The sequence below is a fragment of the Tupaia chinensis genome, unplaced genomic scaffold (genome assembly GCF_000334495.1).
Source record: "Tupaia chinensis unplaced genomic scaffold, TupChi_1.0 Scaffold000063_1, whole genome shotgun sequence".
NCBI classification, from domain to species: Eukaryota; Metazoa; Chordata; class Mammalia; order Scandentia; family Tupaiidae; genus Tupaia; species Tupaia belangeri.
In genome coordinates, this window is record NW_006159521.1 from 3927287 (window position 1) to 3948887 (window position 21601).

The 21601-nt window shown below is 39.0% G+C and overlaps 1 protein-coding gene across 1 annotated transcript in view; it reads left to right on the plus strand.

Moving 5' to 3' along the window:
- VPS13C (vacuolar protein sorting 13 homolog C) overlaps nt 1-21601 on the plus strand; it is a 203215-nt gene that overhangs the window by 158769 nt on the left and 22845 nt on the right. The window contains exons 68-78 of the mRNA XM_014593070.2: nt 8385-8526; nt 9360-9500; nt 11849-11930; nt 12039-12108; nt 13178-13289; nt 13406-13519; nt 15658-15797; nt 17916-17997; nt 19827-19940; nt 20723-20798; nt 21436-21599. Coding sequence (XP_014448556.1) covers nt 8385-8526; nt 9360-9500; nt 11849-11930; nt 12039-12108; nt 13178-13289; nt 13406-13519; nt 15658-15797; nt 17916-17997; nt 19827-19940; nt 20723-20798; nt 21436-21599 — 1237 coding nt within the window. The remainder of the gene's footprint in view (nt 1-8384; nt 8527-9359; nt 9501-11848; nt 11931-12038; nt 12109-13177; nt 13290-13405; nt 13520-15657; nt 15798-17915; nt 17998-19826; nt 19941-20722; nt 20799-21435; nt 21600-21601) is intronic.

Here is a 21601-nt window from a genome sequence, read left to right on the forward strand (position 1 = left end):
ACGAACCGCGGTCGACTACGTGGGAGTCCAGCGACATAGCCATTACGCTAACTGCTGGTTCCCCAGCACCAATATACTTTTATTGCCTTTGTTTCTTCTCATGACTTGGCAGTTCACTTCTTTTTATCTTTGAATAGTATTTTATCATATGGATATACCAGCGTTTTTACTTGTTCAGCTATTAAAAGTTATCTTGGTTACGTCCACATTTTGGCAATTAAGCTTAAAGCTGCTTTAAACATTTGTGTGCATCTCTGGACTCCCATGTTGTTGACCGCAGTTTGAGTCCCGGACCTGGTGGCTTAAACTCACGCTGGGTGCGCGTGTGTGCATGCCCAAGATCCCGAGAGGAGAAGGGATTGCGTCTTGGCCATCCCTCCTGGGGGGTTATCTCTCGCTTTCTGGTGAGCGCATGCACCCTCTAGCAAAAACTTCTCCAAAAAATAAAAAAGGAAATTGCCAAGTTGTTTTCCAAAATGGCTCAACTGTTTTGCATTCCCACTAGCAATGTGACAGTTCCTATCCTGCACCACCTCATCAGTGTTTAGTTTGTCATTTTGGATTTTCTAATAAGTATGTAGTGATATCTAGTCCCCTCCTTACACACACACACACATACACACACACACACACCACAGTGTACAAATATTTGCCAAAGAGAGACGAGAGAAAGAGAGGGGAAGACAGCACCCCCCCTCCAATGAGGTATGGTCATAATACAGTCCCTTTTCCTTTATTTCTTTGGGATTTTGGACACATCTGGTTTTTTTAGAGAGATTTTTGCTATAGGATGTGTGCATTTGCCAGAGGCACAGAGAGATAGAAAGTGAGAAGTCAGCTCCCAGGTGGGATGGCCACTCCACAACCCCTTCTCCTCCAGTCTCTTTTCTGGACTTTAGGGACGCACACCCACACACCTGGCATGAGTTTGTTTAAGTCACCATGAACCATAGTCTACTATGTGGGAGTCCAGTGATATAACCATTACGCCATCTGCTGGTCCCATTCCTGGCATGTTTTATAAGCTGCTGTGTCCTGTTTTTGAACCTGTTTTTTAATTTTTTTTTTTTTTAGTTTATTTTTTTCCATGAATGAGAGAGACAGAGAGAAAGAGACAGAAATGGAGTATTTTATTTCTTTGGTGCTCATGTAAATGGCATTATATTTTAAATTTCAAATTCTATTTATTTATTGTTAGCACGTAAGAAAGCAATAGACTGGTTATTTACCTTGTATCTTATAACCTTGTAATTGCTTATTAGTTAATTCTTTGGTATTTTCTATGTAGATAATCATGTCACCTATAAACAAAGACAACATGATTTCTTCCTTCCTAATCTGTATATGTTTTATTTTCTTATTTCATTGTCTACATCTTATGTACAGTATTGAATGGGCTGGTGTGGGTAGACGTCCTTACCTTATTCTTGCTCTTAGTGGGAAAGTATCTTGTTTATCACCCTCAAGTATGATGTTAGCTACAGGTTTTTGTAGCTGCTATTTGTCAAGTTAAGGAAGTTCCTCTCCATTTCTAGATTGCTCAGTTTTTATTATGAGTAGGTGTTGTATTCTTGTAATTTATAGTAGATATTTTACTCAGTACATTCATTGACTGCTATCCTCTAAACATGTTATATGATGAAGATAGTTTTAATACTGTGAGTAACATCAACACATTGTGAAAGTGGAAATGTTACAGGTTTATATTTTATCATTATGCAAACAGTATGCTTCCATGCAGGTGTCAGCAAAGTATGGCCCATGAGCCAAATCTAGCCCACCGCCTGTTGTGTCACTTTTTATCTAAAAACAGTGTTTTACATTTTTAAATAGTTGAAAAAAAACAAAGGTAGAAAAATATTTTGTAACCTATGGAAGTTAAGAAATTCAAATTGGATTATTGGAACACAGCCATTTTCCGTCTTTTACATGTACTTGACTGCTTTTGCACTGCTGCTTGGTGCACTAAATCACATTGATTATTCGAGTAGCATATACATTAATGTACTGCAACATTTCTTTATTTTTTGCTTTTTTAAAAACAATTTACCAGTTGGTGTGTGTCCTTGCCATAGAAATAGAAGGGGAGAGGGAGAGAGTTAGAGAGGGAGGGAGAAAGGAAGGAAGCACCCCCAATGGGTGTGGCCATGCCGCAATCTCTTCTCCGCCATTTCTCCATCTCATTGCACCCACTTGCACTGGTGTTCTTATTAATTTGCTGGGGCTGGGACTTAAACTGTACAGTTGACCATGTGGGATCCGGTTCCTTAAACCGCTAGTCCATGGAGCCAGCCCCTTCAAAGAATGTCCAGTGCATACCGCCCATGTCAAAACAAGAAAAGGGAAATGGGCTTTGAACATTGCTCTTTTAGAGCATGGTAGAATGTGGATTATCTTATCAAATGGAAAGGCTGGCCCATAGCATCGTAGTTAAGGGAGCTGGATCCAGCACCACTAACAGTGGTTCAGATCCTGGCCCGGCAGCGTTAAAAACATGTCGGTTGCATGTGTGACCAGAGTCCCAACAGGATAGAGGAGTAGAGAAGGGATATGGAGTAACCATGAACACTGGGGGTTCTTTAATTGTCTCTCTGTCTCTCTCTCTGTCTGTCTCTGTCTCTGACAAGTACACACCCTTACTTGCAATTTAAAAAAAGAGTAAATGGGAAAGCGTTATTTGCCATAGCGTAATGACCCTATAGCTGTAGTAAACTAACACAATGTATATGAACTATTCACACCAAACACACATTTACTACATGCCGAAATCACAGGAAAGCAGTAGTCAGAAAAAAATAGAAAATGCAAGGCAGAATATTTTATTACAGCAGAATTTCTTCCTCCAAGTAAAAAAATAAGAATAAGGCTGCAGCCAAAGTAAGTTTCTGAGTGACTCACTTGTTAGCCAAGCAAGGAAAGCCTCTTGCCAGTAGCGAGTTAATTGAATCATGTCTGATTGCAGCAGCTAAAGAAATGTGTCCAGAGAAAATAAACTTGTTTAAGGCCATTAGCCCTTCAGTGAGAACAGTTGCTCAGCAAATTAAGGACATTCAAAGAAACATCAATAGTCAATTAAAAAAAAAAAAGGTAAATGATACGGTGTGGTTTTCCTTGGCTCTTGATGAGTCAACAGATGTTTCCCATACTGCTCAGTCGGATGCTGGAGAAGTCAGCGCTGCGCGGGGAGTGAGAGGAGAGTTACCTCTGAATTCTCTGCCCAGAACAACTACAGTAACAGTACTTTCACAGGTTGAGGAAGTGCTAATTCAGTACCACCAGAAGCGAAGTTTCCTAGTTAATTACAACTGATCGTATTATGGAAAAAATAGGTGTGAAGTAGAAAAAGACTTAGCTGGACAAGTTCACAAAGCTTGCAGTCCTCATTGTGTTATCAGCAGGCTCTTTGTGAGAAACACCGGAATCTGGCATGTGTTACTGAACCAGTCGTGTTGGACAGTGAGCGTCACTCAGTCTCCTGGACTGTCACCAGTTCTGTGAACTTTTGTCAGGCATAGAAGATGTAATTCCTGACTTGTCTGAGATCATGGCAATGTGATGCCTTAGCAGTGGTAACTTTTTCTCCTTAGGTTTTCACCAGAGAGAGACAGAGAGAGGGAACGTGAGAAGTCACCTCCTAGGGAGGGTGACCGCACCATAGTCCCTTCTCTTCCAGTCTCCTCTTGGAATTTTGGGCACATAAGCTTACACATCTGGCATGATTTTCAAGCTGCTGTGTGTGCTGCTCAAACCATGGCCAGCCATGTGGGAGTCCAGGTTCTTAACCACCCTGCTACCTGCTGGCCCCCGCAGTGGTAACATTGTATTATACTCTTTGAGTTCCTGATTTAGGGGAAATAAAAAAAAAACTCATTTTGGTGCAAAAAAAGGTTGAAATTCATGCATTTTTTTTCATAATACACATTTTCTATGACATAGTTTAAATACACCTCATACTCTTACAACATAGGTATAGTTCGGTATTTAAAAAAATCTCTTACATCTGGGACCAGCCGTCGACTACGTGGGAGTCCAGCGACATAGCCATTACGCTAACTGCTGGTTCCCCAGCACCAATATACTTTTATTGCCTTTGTTTCTTCTCATGACTTGGCAGTTCACTTCTTTTTATCTTTGAATAGTATTTTATCATATGGATATACCAGCGTTTTTACTTGTTCAGCTATTAAAAGTTATCTTGGTTACGTCCACATTTTGGCAATTAAGCTTAAAGCTGCTTTAAACATTTGTGTGCATCTCTGGACTCCCATGTTGTTGACCGCAGTTTGAGTCCCGGACCTGGTGGCTTAAACTCACGCTGGGTGCGCGTGTGTGCATGCCCAAGATCCCGAGAGGAGAAGGGATTGCGTCTTGGCCATCCCTCCTGGGGGGTTATCTCTCGCTTTCTGGTGAGCGCATGCACCCTCTAGCAAAAACTTCTCCAAAAAATAAAAAAGGAAATTGCCAAGTTGTTTTCCAAAATGGCTCAACTGTTTTGCATTCCCACTAGCAATGTGACAGTTCCTATCCTGCACCACCTCATCAGTGTTTAGTTTGTCATTTTGGATTTTCTAATAAGTATGTAGTGATATCTAGTCCCCTCCTTACACACACACACACATACACACACACACACACCACAGTGTACAAATATTTGCCAAAGAGAGACGAGAGAAAGAGAGGGGAAGACAGCACCCCCCCTCCAATGAGGTATGGTCATAATACAGTCCCTTTTCCTTTATTTCTTTGGGATTTTGGACACATCTGGTTTTTTTAGAGAGATTTTTGCTATAGGATGTGTGCATTTGCCAGAGGCACAGAGAGATAGAAAGTGAGAAGTCAGCTCCCAGGTGGGATGGCCACTCCACAACCCCTTCTCCTCCAGTCTCTTTTCTGGACTTTAGGGACGCACACCCACACACCTGGCATGAGTTTGTTTAAGTCACCATGAACCATAGTCTACTATGTGGGAGTCCAGTGATATAACCATTACGCCATCTGCTGGTCCCATTCCTGGCATGTTTTATAAGCTGCTGTGTCCTGTTTTTGAACCTGTTTTTTAATTTTTTTTTTTTTTAGTTTATTTTTTTCCATGAATGAGAGAGACAGAGAGAAAGAGACAGAAATGGAGTATTTTATTTCTTTGGTGCTCATGTAAATGGCATTATATTTTAAATTTCAAATTCTATTTATTTATTGTTAGCACGTAAGAAAGCAATAGACTGGTTATTTACCTTGTATCTTATAACCTTGTAATTGCTTATTAGTTAATTCTTTGGTATTTTCTATGTAGATAATCATGTCACCTATAAACAAAGACAACATGATTTCTTCCTTCCTAATCTGTATATGTTTTATTTTCTTATTTCATTGTCTACATCTTATGTACAGTATTGAATGGGCTGGTGTGGGTAGACGTCCTTACCTTATTCTTGCTCTTAGTGGGAAAGTATCTTGTTTATCACCCTCAAGTATGATGTTAGCTACAGGTTTTTGTAGCTGCTATTTGTCAAGTTAAGGAAGTTCCTCTCCATTTCTAGATTGCTCAGTTTTTATTATGAGTAGGTGTTGTATTCTTGTAATTTATAGTAGATATTTTACTCAGTACATTCATTGACTGCTATCCTCTAAACATGTTATATGATGAAGATAGTTTTAATACTGTGAGTAACATCAACACATTGTGAAAGTGGAAATGTTACAGGTTTATATTTTATCATTATGCAAACAGTATGCTTCCATGCAGGTGTCAGCAAAGTATGGCCCATGAGCCAAATCTAGCCCACCGCCTGTTGTGTCACTTTTTATCTAAAAACAGTGTTTTACATTTTTAAATAGTTGAAAAAAAACAAAGGTAGAAAAATATTTTGTAACCTATGGAAGTTAAGAAATTCAAATTGGATTATTGGAACACAGCCATTTTCCGTCTTTTACATGTACTTGACTGCTTTTGCACTGCTGCTTGGTGCACTAAATCACATTGATTATTCGAGTAGCATATACATTAATGTACTGCAACATTTCTTTATTTTTTGCTTTTTTAAAAACAATTTACCAGTTGGTGTGTGTCCTTGCCATAGAAATAGAAGGGGAGAGGGAGAGAGTTAGAGAGGGAGGGAGAAAGGAAGGAAGCACCCCCAATGGGTGTGGCCATGCCGCAATCTCTTCTCCGCCATTTCTCCATCTCATTGCACCCACTTGCACTGGTGTTCTTATTAATTTGCTGGGGCTGGGACTTAAACTGTACAGTTGACCATGTGGGATCCGGTTCCTTAAACCGCTAGTCCATGGAGCCAGCCCCTTCAAAGAATGTCCAGTGCATACCGCCCATGTCAAAACAAGAAAAGGGAAATGGGCTTTGAACATTGCTCTTTTAGAGCATGGTAGAATGTGGATTATCTTATCAAATGGAAAGGCTGGCCCATAGCATCGTAGTTAAGGGAGCTGGATCCAGCACCACTAACAGTGGTTCAGATCCTGGCCCGGCAGCGTTAAAAACATGTCGGTTGCATGTGTGACCAGAGTCCCAACAGGATAGAGGAGTAGAGAAGGGATATGGAGTAACCATGAACACTGGGGGTTCTTTAATTGTCTCTCTGTCTCTCTCTCTGTCTGTCTCTGTCTCTGACAAGTACACACCCTTACTTGCAATTTAAAAAAAGAGTAAATGGGAAAGCGTTATTTGCCATAGCGTAATGACCCTATAGCTGTAGTAAACTAACACAATGTATATGAACTATTCACACCAAACACACATTTACTACATGCCGAAATCACAGGAAAGCAGTAGTCAGAAAAAAATAGAAAATGCAAGGCAGAATATTTTATTACAGCAGAATTTCTTCCTCCAAGTAAAAAAATAAGAATAAGGCTGCAGCCAAAGTAAGTTTCTGAGTGACTCACTTGTTAGCCAAGCAAGGAAAGCCTCTTGCCAGTAGCGAGTTAATTGAATCATGTCTGATTGCAGCAGCTAAAGAAATGTGTCCAGAGAAAATAAACTTGTTTAAGGCCATTAGCCCTTCAGTGAGAACAGTTGCTCAGCAAATTAAGGACATTCAAAGAAACATCAATAGTCAATTAAAAAAAAAAAAGGTAAATGATACGGTGTGGTTTTCCTTGGCTCTTGATGAGTCAACAGATGTTTCCCATACTGCTCAGTCGGATGCTGGAGAAGTCAGCGCTGCGCGGGGAGTGAGAGGAGAGTTACCTCTGAATTCTCTGCCCAGAACAACTACAGTAACAGTACTTTCACAGGTTGAGGAAGTGCTAATTCAGTACCACCAGAAGCGAAGTTTCCTAGTTAATTACAACTGATCGTATTATGGAAAAAATAGGTGTGAAGTAGAAAAAGACTTAGCTGGACAAGTTCACAAAGCTTGCAGTCCTCATTGTGTTATCAGCAGGCTCTTTGTGAGAAACACCGGAATCTGGCATGTGTTACTGAACCAGTCGTGTTGGACAGTGAGCGTCACTCAGTCTCCTGGACTGTCACCAGTTCTGTGAACTTTTGTCAGGCATAGAAGATGTAATTCCTGACTTGTCTGAGATCATGGCAATGTGATGCCTTAGCAGTGGTAACTTTTTCTCCTTAGGTTTTCACCAGAGAGAGACAGAGAGAGGGAACGTGAGAAGTCACCTCCTAGGGAGGGTGACCGCACCATAGTCCCTTCTCTTCCAGTCTCCTCTTGGAATTTTGGGCACATAAGCTTACACATCTGGCATGATTTTCAAGCTGCTGTGTGTGCTGCTCAAACCATGGCCAGCCATGTGGGAGTCCAGGTTCTTAACCACCCTGCTACCTGCTGGCCCCCGCAGTGGTAACATTGTATTATACTCTTTGAGTTCCTGATTTAGGGGAAATAAAAAAAAAACTCATTTTGGTGCAAAAAAAGGTTGAAATTCATGCATTTTTTTTCATAATACACATTTTCTATGACATAGTTTAAATACACCTCATACTCTTACAACATAGGTATAGTTCGGTATTTAAAAAAATCTCTTACATCTGGGACCAGCCCCATAGTGCAGTAGCTGAATTCTATACTTTGGGTGCCAGAGCCCACATGGCTGACTGAGGTTTGAATCCTGGCACCAGTGGCTTGTAAACATTCTGGCGTTTGTGTGTGCATGCCTAGATCCTGACGGGATGGAGAGGTGGAGGAGAAGGGATTGTGGCATGACCGCACCCCTGTAGGGGGTGCTTTCTCCCTCCCTCTCTCTTTCTCATGAGTGCATGTACGTTCTGGCAATAAAAAGCATCTGTTATTATCACTATAATTTTATGATATATTAATAGTGTTAATAATGTGGAGTTGAATAACAAACTAGATAGTCCCGCAAACCTAAACATGCATTCTTAATTTAATTTTTTTTGTGGATTCTTTCAGTTCAGGTGTTGTTTGGGAGATGAAACCAAAACAAAAATGGAAACCTTTTAGTCAAAAGCAGATAATCCTTTTGGAACAATCCTATCAGAAATATCTAATATCAAGAGACCGTGGCTGGATTAAGATAGACGGTAATTTTGAGGTATACCAAGATTTTTTTTGTTGTTTTGATTTTTCTATGTGTGTCTTGGTGGTGGAAGTCAGCAAAATTTCAATTTCTTAGTAAAGATGTGTTTAGAAACTAGTTTATTTACTATATGATAGCCATATATACTGCTAAATAGAGACTGTAAAATAATGCATTTCATTGATGAAAAGCCTGCAAAACTCTGTTCACTAAATTCACTAGATATTATAGATATTTGTAATTAAATGTGTGCTTTTACATGGGCTTTTCCACAGTTAAAACGGAAAGTCATCCCTGCTTCCAGAAGCCTTCAAAAGCTTTACTGTAGTTTCTGGCTTTCTCCGGTTTAGTCACACCATTGGGTGGCGCTGGTTCTTTGATGTCGAGGGTTGAGCTTGCTCTTGTTCCCAGTTATAGTCCCCACTCATTGTCGTCCATGTTAACTGTTATTAAATGACAAGTATACAATTAGTGTAGACAAACCAGCGTTGACTCTTGATTGCAAAACAAAATTCATTAAGAGAATTATCTGGAATTATCTATTACTCTATTCTTTCTTTTTAATATAAAACCTTTTTTTCAGTATAGTTGGAAAACTAGAGTTGGAAAGTTTCACAACTGTTTTCTTGGTAACTGTGTTACAAAAGCAATGGTTTTGCTTCGAGATCCCAACTGTAGACCACCATAAAATATATTAAAATAAAATATTAAAATAGCTCTCTTGGCAAGAATCAAAGATTAAGATGCCTTTTTTTTCTCAATTTGATGAGTAAACTGCTAGTTAAAATGGAATAGTTACTCTGCTAATATCAGCTTATCATAAAAAAAAAAATGTGTTTTTTTTCCAGATCAATTTTGATAGAGTTCCAATGGAAATGCGCCTCCCTATCCGGTGCCCTATAAAACGAGACTTTTTATCAGGAATTCAGGTTGAATTTAAGCAGTCTCCTCACCAGAGAAGTTTAAGGGCTAGGTTGTATTGGCTTCAGGTAATGTTGTCATCCTCAGTTCCATAGAAATATCTAAGCACTTTGGGGATCTTGGGAATGAAATGTCTTTTTTTTTTTTGGAAGGCTGTGGTTTATGTTTAACTGGTATCTTTTCTTTTCACTTGTGTGCTCTTTCTCCTTCTCGCACTTACCCTGTGGGTGCAACAGTTTATTTATAACCAGAGTCCAAATGCTTCGTGGCTATTAACATATTTGACCAGTGGGCCTGCAAGAGTGATTTCTCACACTGAGATTATATTATTTTTAAGTGTCCCTTTTCATTTGTGCTGGGATCCCCCAAATTTTCCTTTTGTCTTTCTTCCTGGCAAAGAGTAGGGCTTCACTGGAGGTTCTTTTGCTTGCCTCTTGCTCCTCAGCCTCCCTCTTTTTCTTCCTTCAAACTATTAAGTAATATTTGGGACATTTTAATTCTTTTTCTTTATTCTACCTAACCTCTAATTTTATTTTTATTTATTTATTTATTTATTTATTTATTTATTTATGGCAAGGAGAGGTTTTTGCTATAGGGTGTGTGTGTTCGCCAGAAAGACAGAGAGAGACAGAGAGACAGAAAGCGAGAAATCACTCCCCAGGGGGGATGGCCACGCCGCAATCCCTTCTCCTCCTTTCTCCTCTCGATCCCAACTGTAGACCACCATAAAATATATTAAAATAAAATATTAAAATAGCTCTCTTGGCAAGAATCAAAGATTAAGATGCCTTTTTTTTCTCAATTTGATGAGTAAACTGCTAGTTAAAATGGAATAGTTACTCTGCTAATATCAGCTTATCATAAAAAAAAAAATGTGTTTTTTTTCCAGATCAATTTTGATAGAGTTCCAATGGAAATGCGCCTCCCTATCCGGTGCCCTATAAAACGAGACTTTTTATCAGGAATTCAGGTTGAATTTAAGCAGTCTCCTCACCAGAGAAGTTTAAGGGCTAGGTTGTATTGGCTTCAGGTAATGTTGTCATCCTCAGTTCCATAGAAATATCTAAGCACTTTGGGGATCTTGGGAATGAAATGTCTTTTTTTTTTTTGGAAGGCTGTGGTTTATGTTTAACTGGTATCTTTTCTTTTCACTTGTGTGCTCTTTCTCCTTCTCGCACTTACCCTGTGGGTGCAACAGTTTATTTATAACCAGAGTCCAAATGCTTCGTGGCTATTAACATATTTGACCAGTGGGCCTGCAAGAGTGATTTCTCACACTGAGATTATATTATTTTTAAGTGTCCCTTTTCATTTGTGCTGGGATCCCCCAAATTTTCCTTTTGTCTTTCTTCCTGGCAAAGAGTAGGGCTTCACTGGAGGTTCTTTTGCTTGCCTCTTGCTCCTCAGCCTCCCTCTTTTTCTTCCTTCAAACTATTAAGTAATATTTGGGACATTTTAATTCTTTTTCTTTATTCTACCTAACCTCTAATTTTATTTTTATTTATTTATTTATTTATTTATTTATTTATTTATGGCAAGGAGAGGTTTTTGCTATAGGGTGTGTGTGTTCGCCAGAAAGACAGAGAGAGACAGAGAGACAGAAAGCGAGAAATCACTCCCCAGGGGGGATGGCCACGCCGCAATCCCTTCTCCTCCTTTCTCCTCTCGGGATCTTGGGTATGCACGCACATGGGCCTGGCATGAGTTTAAGCCACTGGGTCCAGGACTTGAACCGCGGTCAACTACATGGGAGTCCAGCGATATAGCCATTACGCTAACTGCTGGCCCCCCAACCTCTAATTTTATACTCAGTCTCTATTTGCATTTTATTTAAACCATAGAGAGGTGAAATTTCACATGGCACATAAGAATAAATATTTCTGTTAATGGCGTACATGCTGGACAAGGTTAAGTGCATTTATGAGGTTATTTACATATTCCTTCATGTAGAGACTTGCCCATGTTGAGGTCTATGAGACTTTTTTTTTTTTTTTTAAAGAGAGATTTTTGGTATAGGGTGTGCTTCCTGGAGAGAAAGAGAAAAAAGAAGAACAGAAAGCAAGAAATAACCTCCTGGGGGATGCTGTGCTGCAGCTCCTTCTCCTCCATTCTCCTCTTGGGATTTTGGGCATGCACACACATGTGCCCAGTGTGAGTTTCACATCACTGGGTCCAGACTCAAAGCATGGTGGGCCCTATTGGAGTCCAGCGTCTTAACCTCTACAGTCTGCTGGCCTGGCCCCAAGTCTCTGCGACATTTTATGGATTCAGAGTGAAACTTCTAATAGTACCACATATACATGCACATACTTAATTGTTATGAAATTAATGCCTTCTTTTGTAATATTATCTCTGAAACTAGAAGGTTAAGTTTACTTTAAATTCTGCTGAGCTGGCTGGTGTTCTTTTCTTTCAGGTTGATAATCAGTTGCCAGGTACGATGTTCCCTGTTGTATTTCACCCTGTAGCCCCTCCAAAATCGATTGCTCTGGATTCAGGTAAAAAGAAAATTGAGATATAGATATATCTTATTTATGAAAGTTAACTAAGAGCTACTTTGTCCTGATATAAAGCTGATTTTTTCCCGTGTTCTTTCATCCTTTTAGAGCCCAAACCTTTCATCGATGTGAGTGTCATCACAAGATTTAATGAGTACAGTAAAGTCTTGCAGTTCAAGTAAGTAATGACTCCCACTATTTGTCCAAAGGAATTAAAAAACGAGAATCTGCTTTGAAAGTAAATTTTACTCTTTGTGAAAAGTGACTTCTATTAAAAAATTATTTCCAACTAAACATATTAGTCCACTTTTAGTCAAGTAATTTTTTTAAAGAATTATTTTATTTAACTTTATTTATTTTAATTTGACCAGAGCGAGAGAGAGAGTGAGAGTGAGAGAGAGAGAGAGAAAGAAAGTGAAAAAGCAAGCCTCCAGGTCTGGGACTTGAACTGTGGTTTGCCATGTGGGAGTCCAGCACCCTTAACCACTATGCCACCTGTGCCAGCCCCTCAGTCAAGTAATTTTTTGCACCTAAACTTATTTTAATAATTGTCTGTACATATTTTAGAGTGTAGAATTCCTCTAATCATCTTTTCCCCTTTATATCTTCAATTAGAATATGAAATATCAATGACACATGTACCTGTGAGCTGTGTTCTTTAAAACAGTGCTGTGAACTCTAAAATTTGTATAATTCCTCGGGACCAGCAGTTAGCATGATGGCTATGTCGCTGAACTCCCATGTAGTAGACCATGGTTCGAGTCCTGGACCCGGTGGCTTAAACTCACACTGGGCACATGTGTATGCATGCCCAAGATCCCGAGAGGAGAATGGAGGAGAGGGGATTGTGGCATGGCCATCCCCCCTGGGGGGTGATTTCCCGCTTTCTATCTCTCTGTCTCTCTCTGTTTTTCTGGCGAGCGCACGTGCCCTATAGCAAAAACCTCTAAAAAAAAATTTGTGTAATTCTTGATACAACATCTGTTTGCCTTGTCCCTTGTGTAACATGATGAATGTGAGCATCTGAGACTTTAAATGCCGAGTGTTAACAGGACAGTATTATGTTGAGTAAGGCTCTCGCTTTAGTGAAAAGTCTCAATCTAAGCAAACTTGGATTTTATTAATGTAACCTTTAAAGGATGAAGGAAAAAGTCTAACTCAGACTTTGGCTAAAATAAAATTTTATCATTCAAAATTGTGAGGGTTGGTAAAAACCCTTTTTCATATTTCGAAATTTTTTTTCTTAGGTATTTTATGGTCCTCATTCAGGAAATGGCCTTAAAAGTTGACCAGGGATTTCTAGGAGCTATTATTGCATTATTTACTCCAACAACTGACCCTGAAGCTGAAAGAAAACGGGTAATAATTTTTATTTCTTGAGAAAAACAGAAAATTAAAAAAAAATTAAATCAGTCATTTTTTGAACTTACTGTGATGAGTAAAAAAATATAAATTTTTGATTTAATTTTTTTCAGACAAAGTTAATCCAACAAGATATTGATGCTCTAAACACAGAACTAATGGAGACTTCAATGACCGATATGTCAATTCTTAGTTTCTTTGAACATTTCCATATTTCTCCTGTTAAGGTTTGTTGTAATGATCATTTGGCAAATTTAGTGGAATTGTAAAGCTTTTAAAAGATCTTTGTACAAATGGAGGTTTTAAATTGTATCACATATTTGGCGGGAGTTTTGTTTGATTAATCAAAATAGTTCAGGCACTTCTCAGTGACATATGTACGGCTGTAATTCCCACAGAGAAACCACCAGGGCTTGTCCTCTAGTCTTGAATTAATAACCCCTTTACTCAAGGAAGAAGCTGACAAAAGCACTTCTTAATTAAGCGTAGAAGTGCTCCACAACGTTTAATGTTTCGGTTGCACTTTGTAACTACTATCACTGTCTAAACGGAAAGCGATAATGGGTGCCCTAACCAGAATGTGAAAACGCTGAAGTAGGTATTATACTGTTGATGTGGAAGTTTTCCCCCTTCCAAAATTTGATTGTAACTAAGGGAGTGGAAAATTGGATACCTTTCACTTGTCTGCTTTCGTACATTGGGAACCCATTGTTGTTCTTCTTAGCTTTTCTAAGGGAAGGTGACTGCTTAGTAAATTCACGAATGCTATCAACCATAATGCTCTAAACTTGTGTGTAATGGCCCAGATTTACAATTAGGTAACTCTAAGATATTGATGGTCCTTTACATTCCCAAAAACGCTTTACAGCACATTGTTTTCAATTGCATTCACCAGTCCAAAGGGCATATCAGTTTGTTGGTATTGGGTAAATTCATAGGGTCTGTTTTGAAATAGATTCTGTTTTATGTGATATATGATTACTTTTTTATTTTTAAGTGAAAGTCAATTATTTGCGGGATTCAGAATACTTTCAACAAATATTTACTGTATGCCTATTATCAAAATTGCTGGTGAGAAATAGGATGAGTCCACCAACTTTATAATCTTGAGGATATTAAAGTTTGCTACCCTATTCATGGCATTGAGAATTGTGCCGTGAAGCTGAATAATTAAGACTATGAACCATAATTCTTTTGTTCTGTCCATGGTGACTTTGCCCTCGAAAAAGTCTGGCTCTCTTTCCACATGAGTTTACCTTTCCTGGAGTCCAACACTGTTGACTCACACATGGGCAGGCCTCCACATCAAAGAAAAAACCGACAACCGGGCTTTCCTGGCCGTGGCCCAGGTCCACTCCATTGAGCTCTCTCTCTTAGATAAAATGCCTTGGGAATGGCAGAATGAAAAAGGAGCAGTAATCTGGTTTATTAACACACGCTGAGTTACCTTTTTCCCTATGTTTTCTTGCACTACTGTAGTAATGATAATATAGCATCAAGTAAAAGTTAAATGGAAATGTGAAAATCCTATGTTTAAGGCCTGAGTTGGAGGGACTATAGAGGCCTAAAACCTTAGTGTCTTTTAAAAATTAATATGGCAACTTGCTCGTTGTTTCCATGTGATCGTGTTATTGTAAATTGATATTATGGTATAACTATAACATTATTGTTATTAATTGTTATCATAAGTGATCTACTGTAATTGGATGACAATAAATGAATATCCTTTATTTTGGCTGGAGACTACATAAGCACCAGTCGATTTGTTTTTCTAATCAAAACAGTGATGCTGTTTTTGTAAAATACGTTGGTCTCCTCCATAGGAACACAGTAGTAATTATACACGTTGAATAAATATGAGCTCTGTTTTTGTAACAGACCAATTGTATTTTATCAAAGAGCAAATGAGAATAAATCGACAGTGGGGTTTTTTATAATAATTAGAGTGACTATTTATTTATTTATTTATTTATCTCTAGGGCACGTGTGCTCGCCAGAAAGACAGAGAGAGACAGAGAGACAGAAAACAAGAAATAATCCTCCAGAGGGGATGGCCATGCCGCAATCCCTTCTCCTCCTATCTCTTCTTAGGATCTTGAGCACGCATGCACACGTGCCCGGCATGAGTCTAATCCACTGGGTCCAGGACTCAAACCTTGATCGACCACATGAGAGTCTAGCGACATGGCCATTATGCCAACTGCTGGTCCCTAGAGTGACAATTAATAGCTTTCACTGGGACTCCAATTGAAAGGTTCATTTATTTGTATTTGGAATATCTGGTTCCTATGTATATGAATTTTTTAATGTTTTAAAATGAAAAGTTTTTCTAACTTTCATTAATTGAGCACTATTTTTCTCTTAGTTGCATTTAAGTCTGTCTTTGGGTTCTGGAAGTGAAGAATCAGACAAAGAAAAACAGGAAATGATCGCAATTCATTCTGTCCACCTGCTGTTGAAAAGCATAGGAGCTACTCTCACTGATGTGGATGACCTTGTATTCAAGTAAGACTTCAGTAAAGTACATTGGGAAGTGTTGGTACCAGTGTTATATTTCTGGATGTTAGTTCTCTCCATTTGTGCAATATTAGCTTAGAAAACTAGTTCTTAACTACTGACACTTGAAGAATTTGGCCTATTTCTCATTATACTCTGTAGGTATACTTACTTTATTCAAAACTATAAGGTAAAGGATTTTATGTTTTCTTAGGCTATTCATATCTAGATTATACTTGAATGTACAATAGAAGTTCAGTTATTGACCATGTTTTCAATCAGAAATATATGTAGAAATATGTATCAGGGCCAGCTGTTGGTGGTTAAGGCTGCTGGATCCTACTTGGCCAACTGCCCAGTTCAAGTCCTAGACTCAGTAGCTTGAAAAAAACACTGGGTAAATGTATGTGCATGCCCAAAATCCAGAGAGGAGGATGGAGGAGGGGGGATTGCCGCATGGCTACCCCCACCCACCTTGTGGGAGTGTGTTCTCACTTTCCTTTCTCTCGCCCTTCCAACGATGGCACATACCTTCTAGCAAAAAAACAAACAAAAAATTATCAGTAGAGTGAGATTTCAGTTTAATCATATGGCAAAGTATAAATAAAATAAGAGCTTCTTGCTAAATTTAATACAAGAATATGTATATTAAATAAACATACATTCAATAAATGTTTGCTAAATTGAGTATTCAACACTGGTGTTGGAACAAGTAGTTACCTAAGAGGGAAAAGAAGATCAGCTTAGGTCATTTTCACTTCATATGCACATTACCAAATTTCAGAGGAAACTAAGGATAAAATTTAAAATTTAAACTAAAAGCACTTTAAAAAATAAAGAAGACAATTATTATCAAATATCTGAATAAAGGAATTCCTTATTCAGTTTAAAAGCAGTGAGAAACTTTCTAATGGAAAATACGAGGTAGATTTGACGATATAAAATTTAAATACTTTACAGCAAAATCAGTGAAAACAATTTAAAAGCAAAGAACTGGGAAATATAGTGACAAACAGAGAGAAAGAATGGATAGTCCTCTTTTTTGGGATGTTTTTCCCCCATAGGGCTAGTGCACTTGCAGACAGAATGTGAGAAATTACCTTTCAAGGGGGATGGCCACACTGCAAACCCTCCTCCATTCTCCTCTCAGGATTTTGGGCACATGCATCCAGTATGCTTTTCAGGCTGCCAGGTCCGGGATTCAAATCACAGAGTTGGCCATATGGAATCCAGCGCCTTAACCATCAAACTACCTCTTGGCCTGGATAGTCTTAATGTGAAGTATTGATGAGAAACTCCTAAAGCTGCCAGTGGTGTCATGGCCAGAAGACAATGGGAGGTCATTCATAAAAGGGAAGATACAATGACTGACAGATACTTGAAATGTTTAGCTTTGTTGTTTATCAACGATATATGTAAATGTAATCACGTTAACAAAGATTTCAAAATGCAGTAGAAATAGGTTTAAGAAACGGGCACTTTTTTATATTGTTGGTGTGAGTGGAAAGTATCAAGAGTCTTAAATGTTTTTGTTGTCTTTCACTCAGTGATTTTATCTTTGAGAATTCAATACAAAAATTAATCTTATAATGCAGCCAAAGAGTTAGAGTCCATGTATACATAGCAACATGAATAAATATACCAAGACATTAGAAAGGACAGTGCAAAACTTTGTAGTGACACTGCGTCATGGGACAATGCTATGTATCCATTAAATACGGTTACATAGGATTGTAAACAATGTAGGAGAGTAAGTACTCACGTTGTTGAGGGTAAAAGTGTCCTGCAAATGTTTTAAAATTTTGTAATTACTTGGAAGACTAAAGAAAGAATGTAAAGTGAAAAATGAGAAGAAAAAACTTAAAAATCCATTACAAACTGGGATTATAGTTGATTTTTTTAAAACATTTTTAGTCTTTATGTATTTTTGAAAAACTTATATATGAGGATGCACTGTGTCTATTACATTTTTTTACTATCCTATGAAGATATCAACCATAAATTATATGTGGCAAATATGTAGTTAATTGTGAAAGAATTAGTTATGATTAGAATTGAGATTTTACATTCCTTTTGTTTCCATATTATAATCCTCGTGTCTCTGAATCTCTCCTTTCCTTCTCTTAGACTTGCTTATTATGAAATTCGATACCAGTTTTACAAGCGAGATCAGCTCATGTGGAGTGTTGTTAGGCATTACAGTGAGCAGGTAATTTCCTATCATGGTAGTGCATAAGGAATTTCCTTCGTAAAAAAGCAAAACGAAACATTCCTATGTGATTGTATAGTGTAAAGTAATGTTTATCTAATTTATTTCAATTCTTCTTAGTGGTTTCTTTGAATGACTAATAACCGTTTCTTCTTTTCTGTCCCCATCTATACATATACCTCTTTTTTTTCCTTAAGAGGATTTTGCCTTACAGCATGTGTGCTTACTGGAGAGAGAGAGAGAGAGAGACAGAGACTGTGAGAGGGAAAATGAGAAATCACCCCCCAAGGGTTATGGCCATGCCGCAATCCATTCTCCTGTATTTGCTTCCTGGGATCTTAGGCGTGCACGCACACATGCCCAGCCTGAGTTTCAGGCCACCAGATCCAGACTCAAACCTCAGTTGACTGTGTGGGAGTCCAGTGACGTAACTGCTGGTCTATATACATTTTTTGAGAGAGAAATTTTTGCTGTAGGGCATGTGTGCTTGCTGGAGAGGCAGAGAGATGGAAAACGAGAAATCTCCCCCACCCCAGGGGAGATGGCCATGCTGCATTCCCTTCTCTTCGTGAGATTCTGGGCTTGCACACACACATGTCCAGTGTGAGTTTTAAGCCACCAGGTTCAGGACTCAAACTGCAGACGATTACGTGTAAGTCCAGTGACGTAACCATTATGCCATCTGCTGGTCCCTACATACACCTTTTTAAAATTTTCCTCCAATGGCCTCTTTCCTTTGTGATTACACGGTTACCACTTTGGGAAAGCAGAGCAATTTTGGAGTCATTACACATGGTTTCTTCAGTGACTATCGTTTCTAAATGTGATCCAGTGGACTTGAAAGAGGAATTTTAAGCCAGTGTCCTCTCTAAGCCCAAGTTGCACTTTAATTCAAGTAGGTATTCAACAGAGGCAGAGTGGTAGTTGCAGGCCACATGGCTGCCTCTGCTGTACCAGGGAGTTACAGGGGGCATTTCCCATCCCTCCCCCTCAGAAAATCTTGTATGGATAGAATTATGAGCATTAGATAGAATAGAAAGAATAGACTGTCCCTCCTTTTGTTTTAGTTACTAATTATTCCCCACATAGTTTAATAATAATAGTGATGAAAAGGTAATAATAAAAGATCTTGGCCCAGCAAGTGGTGTGGACGTTAAGGAGGCGGTATCCCACTTGGCTAACTTCACCTTTCAAGTCCCAGACCTAGTGCCTTGAAAATAATAGTGGCGGGGAAGGTGGGGAGTGGGTGGGGGTGGGGACCAGTGGCATGGTGGTTAGGGTGCCAGACTCCCATATGGCCAACTGTGTTTCCAGTCTGAACCTTGCAGCTTGAATATCATGCCAGGCTTATGTGTACATGTGCCCAAAGCCCTGAGAGAAGAATGGAGGAGAAGGGATTACAGTGTGGCCATGCTCCCCGGGGGGAAGTGGGGTGATTTCTCACTGCCCCCACTTCCCTTCCATCTGTCTCTCTCTGATGAGCACATGTGCCCTATAGCAAAAAACAAACAAACAAACGAGAAAAACACTCCCCATTTTGTAGATAATAAGACTGAAGCCAATAGGACTGACTCATTCAAGGTCACATAACTGCCAAATGGCAGCTCATGTCTTACGCCTAGTTCTGTCTAATTTGAAAGCCACATAAGATATTAACATGGTGCCAGGCACATAGAAAAAGATCAATTAAAGGATGTGGCAGTTATTCTACACAGCTTTCCTTTAACAAATTTAATTTAATTAGCAGCCCCCCTTTTTTCCTAATGTAGCATGATGTTATTTCTTAACAGTTTAAAAGACTTCATTTTCTTTTTTTTCTTCTTCCTCAGTTCTTGAAACAAATGTATGTACTTGTATTAGGCTTAGATGTGCTTGGAAACCCATTTGGATTAATTAGAGGTCTGTCTGAAGGAGTTGAAGCTTTGTTCTATGAACCCTTCCAGGTATTGCTCTTTAATTATTTTAAGTATAGGCATAGAAAAATAAATGTTCTGGTTTTTTTTTAATGACCACTATAGCAGTCTGTGTTTTAATTATATCTGAGAACTGAGTGATGTTCAAATAAAAGTACATCAATGTTATGTTTTTATTTAAAGTACTTGAGAAGACATCGAAACATTGCTTAGAAGTAAATGAGCATTTTTCATAACCAGGCAATATGTCTACATTCTCCAGGATTTAATATAGTTAGTAAGGATTATTTAGAGTGCTAAGCAGATGAAGTCCCTTTCAAGGCTTTTCCACCAGGAAAGGAGCCGGTGGGCGGTAAAACCTAACTTCATTTCATATTCAGGCTCTCGTTTAACCTGTTTGGTTCCACTGAGTGGTCCAGGAGCCCAGGGTGGTGAGGGTTTTAGACGATGAAGCAAAGAGAGCAAGTGGGAGAGCCAAGAGCCAGACGACGTGGGCCGTCGGTCTGTGGTCGTGTGGCTCATTCAGCAGTCTGATGCCCTGTGTGCTGGAGGCCGCTTCAAAACGGGGCTGAAAGTGTCTTACACCTTAGCTCCTTATGTAATAGCATTTGCTGAGATACGTGAGTTGAAGGTATCTTCAAACACAATTGGTATTCTGCCAGTATTTGGAGTAGACGGTGAAAATGATTTCATTACAGTGTTTATGGATCTTCATAGGTTCTGTATCTTCATGGAAACCCTAAAATGTTAGATTAAAAGTCTTAAACTTATTTAACTTTTGATGTAAACCTATTTATTCATTTATTTGCCAGGGTGCCGTTCAAGGCCCTGAAGAATTTGCTGAAGGGTTGGTGATTGGAGTGAGAAGTCTCTTTGGACATACAGTAGGTATGTGGCATATATCTGTATGTAGGTATATAATTTTTCATTGTGTTATGAAATGTATTGCTCATGAAAAACAAATGCTCATGTTTGATAAAAGCAAGATCACTTTTCTAACAATCCCTTTTAAAATACGTACTGCCTTGTACTTAAATGGAAAATAAATTCACAGTGGCCAGCTAGTTTTTGTTAAATGTCTTTGTAGTGTTGAAACTATACACTTTAAGTAGTTTTATTCCTCTCCTTGATAGATGGAAAAAATTAATTTCTGCAATTTTGTGTGTGAGACAGACTTATACTTTAAAAAAAATTTGTTTAAGAGGGTATGCACGCTCACCAGAGAGGGGAGGGACAAAGCACCTCCCGGCGAGGTGTGGTCACACGGCAATCCCTTTTTCTCCATTTTCCTTCCTGTTGGGATTGGGGCATGCACGCACGTGCGCTTGCTCATTTTTCAAGCCACAGGGTTCGAGATTTGAACTGACCGGTGGGCCAATGGGAATCTGGCTCCCTTAACCTCTGGCCATGGAGCTGGCCCATGAGAGAACTTTAAGCACCTGTTACTTTACAGCAGTTGCCTGTTGTGTGTTGTGAAATGCTCTTTGAAGAAGCAGTGCGACTTATTTCTCTGGTCGTTTACTAGGCGGTGCAGCAGGAGTTGTATCTCGAATCACCGGTTCTGTTGGGAAAGGTTTGGCAGCAATTACAATGGACAAAGAATATCAGCAAAAACGAAGAGAAGAAATGGGTCGACAACCCAAAGATTTTGGAGACAGCCTGGCCAGAGGAGGAAAGGGCTTCCTGCGAGT